This window comes from Bison bison, unplaced genomic scaffold, assembly GCF_000754665.1.
Source record: "Bison bison bison isolate TAMUID 2011002044 unplaced genomic scaffold, Bison_UMD1.0 scf7180017864384, whole genome shotgun sequence".
Classification (NCBI taxonomy): Eukaryota; Metazoa; Chordata; class Mammalia; order Artiodactyla; family Bovidae; genus Bison; species Bison bison.
The window spans coordinates 12,080,982-12,083,150 of NW_011494956.1; the positions used below are offsets into that span (position 1 = coordinate 12,080,982).

The 2,169-nt window shown below is 48.1% G+C and overlaps 1 protein-coding gene across 1 annotated transcript in view; it reads right to left on the reverse strand.

Annotated features, from left to right (window-relative positions):
• Positions 1 to 1,521: 1,521 nt before the first annotated feature.
• Positions 1,522 to 2,169, reverse strand: part of LOC105001857 (proline-rich protein 23C-like) — a 14,442-nt gene continuing 13,794 nt past the window's right edge. Inside the window, exon 4 of the mRNA XM_010858301.1 lies at positions 1,522 to 2,149. Within this exon, the coding sequence (XP_010856603.1) occupies positions 1,522 to 2,149 (628 nt within the window). The remainder of the gene's footprint in view (positions 2,150 to 2,169) is intronic.

The window sequence follows — 2,169 nt, forward strand, 5'->3', positions numbered from 1 at the left end:
TCCATGGACTCCTAAAGACTTCAAATTCCCAGTAGCTGCTTTATGTCCCCACAAATCAGGAAATGCCAACAGTTGAAATACTTTGACAAAGTCTCTATCCTCAAGCACAGAGACAAAAAACAAGACTCTGAAATTTTCAGGATCAGAAACACTACAAACCATCATTTCAGTACTAGAACACTTACTTACAAATCACATAGAGAGAGCTCCTGCTTCATGATAATGCTAAAAGCACTTCCATTGACACCAGGCATGAGACCCTGGAAGCCCCTACCCAACTCATAGTTCTGCCCTTGACAAGAAATAGCCAATCAAAAGATGAAGGAAAGATAAGAGGCAGGTAAACAATACAAAGACACAATACTCTCATGATTTGGAGATACTTTTGTCTTTATTGGTCAGGCAGGAGAATCTATGCATAAACCATGGCCAACATGAAGTTGTTTTTTTGGATACCAAGTCAATCTAAGAACCAACTGTCTCTAAGTGGCAGTCACAATGGATAACATACATGTGGGGTCTTCTTTTTTTATTTTTCGTATGAGGCTAATTACAATACGCTTTCATTCTCCCGAACATCAACATGAATCAGCCATAGGTATACATATGTCCTCTCCTTCTTGAACCTCCCTCCCACATCCCACCCATTCTACCCCTCTAGGTTGTAACACAGCATGGGATTTGTGCTCCCTGTGTCATACAGCAAATTTCCCATGTGAGTGTTTTAAAACAATTCAAAACACAGAATCTGGAGAATTATAGACTTTTCCATGACAGCAGATTTCTATTATAAAAACAATGGGAAACAGTGGGCTTTAGGGAAGGGAGTCACAAATTTTATGTAAAACCCACAAACCCAGTACAGAATTCAACCATTGACAACCTCAGCACTCAGAAAGAGGAGGGCACATGATCTCTCTTCACAGTTTTGTGTTTGGTATACACCAAACACTTTGTCCACACTCTTCAGTGGATATTTCCTAGATTCAACAGACACATAAACACACAGGGAACGACAGGGGCCATCCAGAAAAGTTCACACTGCACAGAAGTTCTCATAAATTAGAATGGACATTAGGGACAAAATCTTACCAACAAGAGATTAAATATCACTCCATTGGCTGGAATATGAGGGGAACAGGAAGAGGCAGGTGCCTGAGACAGCATGGCTTTTGAGAGAGAAAGCATTGGCACAAGGGTTTGAAGGGAAACTGGGGGCGGGGTGGGGCAGGGTAGAGATACTTCAGAGTGACCTCCCTAGAGAAAACCCTAAGCAGCTGTCTGATCTTCTGAAAGAAAGCTGTATTTCAGGAGGCTTTTCTTTGTCCTGGTGAGTTCCTTGCCAGTGTTCTAGTCAGCTAGATGCTGATTTTGCAACTGATGGAAAATTCTGCAACATGGCAAGCATCCAAAACTCATCTGGCTCTTGAGATGCTTGCCAGCAGTCAACTGCACATGAAGCCCTCATCGGAAGACTCTGATCTGGTCTCCAGCCTGGCGGTGGGTGGGGATGGGATCAGTTCATTGCAGGATCAGGCTTCTCCGTGCCTTGCAATGAGGACCCTGAGGACGCTTCGGGCGCTCCACGGGACCAGGACTAGGAGAAGGAGGTAGAGGTTGAAGTGGGGAGTCGTGGGAGGCTTCCTGCAGGTGCAAGTCCAGGTAATCGTCATGGTGAGAAGAGCCTTTCTCTGGACTAAGGTTGATCTCTTGACGCCAGGGCTCTACGAAGGAGCCCTGCAGCTCTGGGTCACAGAGAACAGAGACGGGGCTGCCTGTAACATCCATCCAAGGCCGCGGGAAGTTGACGTGCAGGTCAGCGTCGTCCTCATTGGCCTCTTCTTGGAAGGCGACCTCTTGCACAGCTGGGCAGAATTCAGGCTCCAGGGCCATGTACTCGCCGGGAAGGCTCAGGACAGCGGCCGGTTCCAGGATCTGTACCCTCGGCGCTTCCACGTCCGAGTCCAGGAGAGCCTCGGGGATCAGCATGAGGACTTGATCTCCGAGAGACACTTGCACCATGGACATGGAGTCCAGCTCCAGCAACAGGTCGACGTGCTCTAGAGGCAGGTGCAGGGCAAAGCCAGTGGGCACAACCAGCTGGGCCGTGGGCGGACACTCTATGGGGGGCTCCATCCAGTCGGCCAGGCTGGGTGCCACCTCGGACTC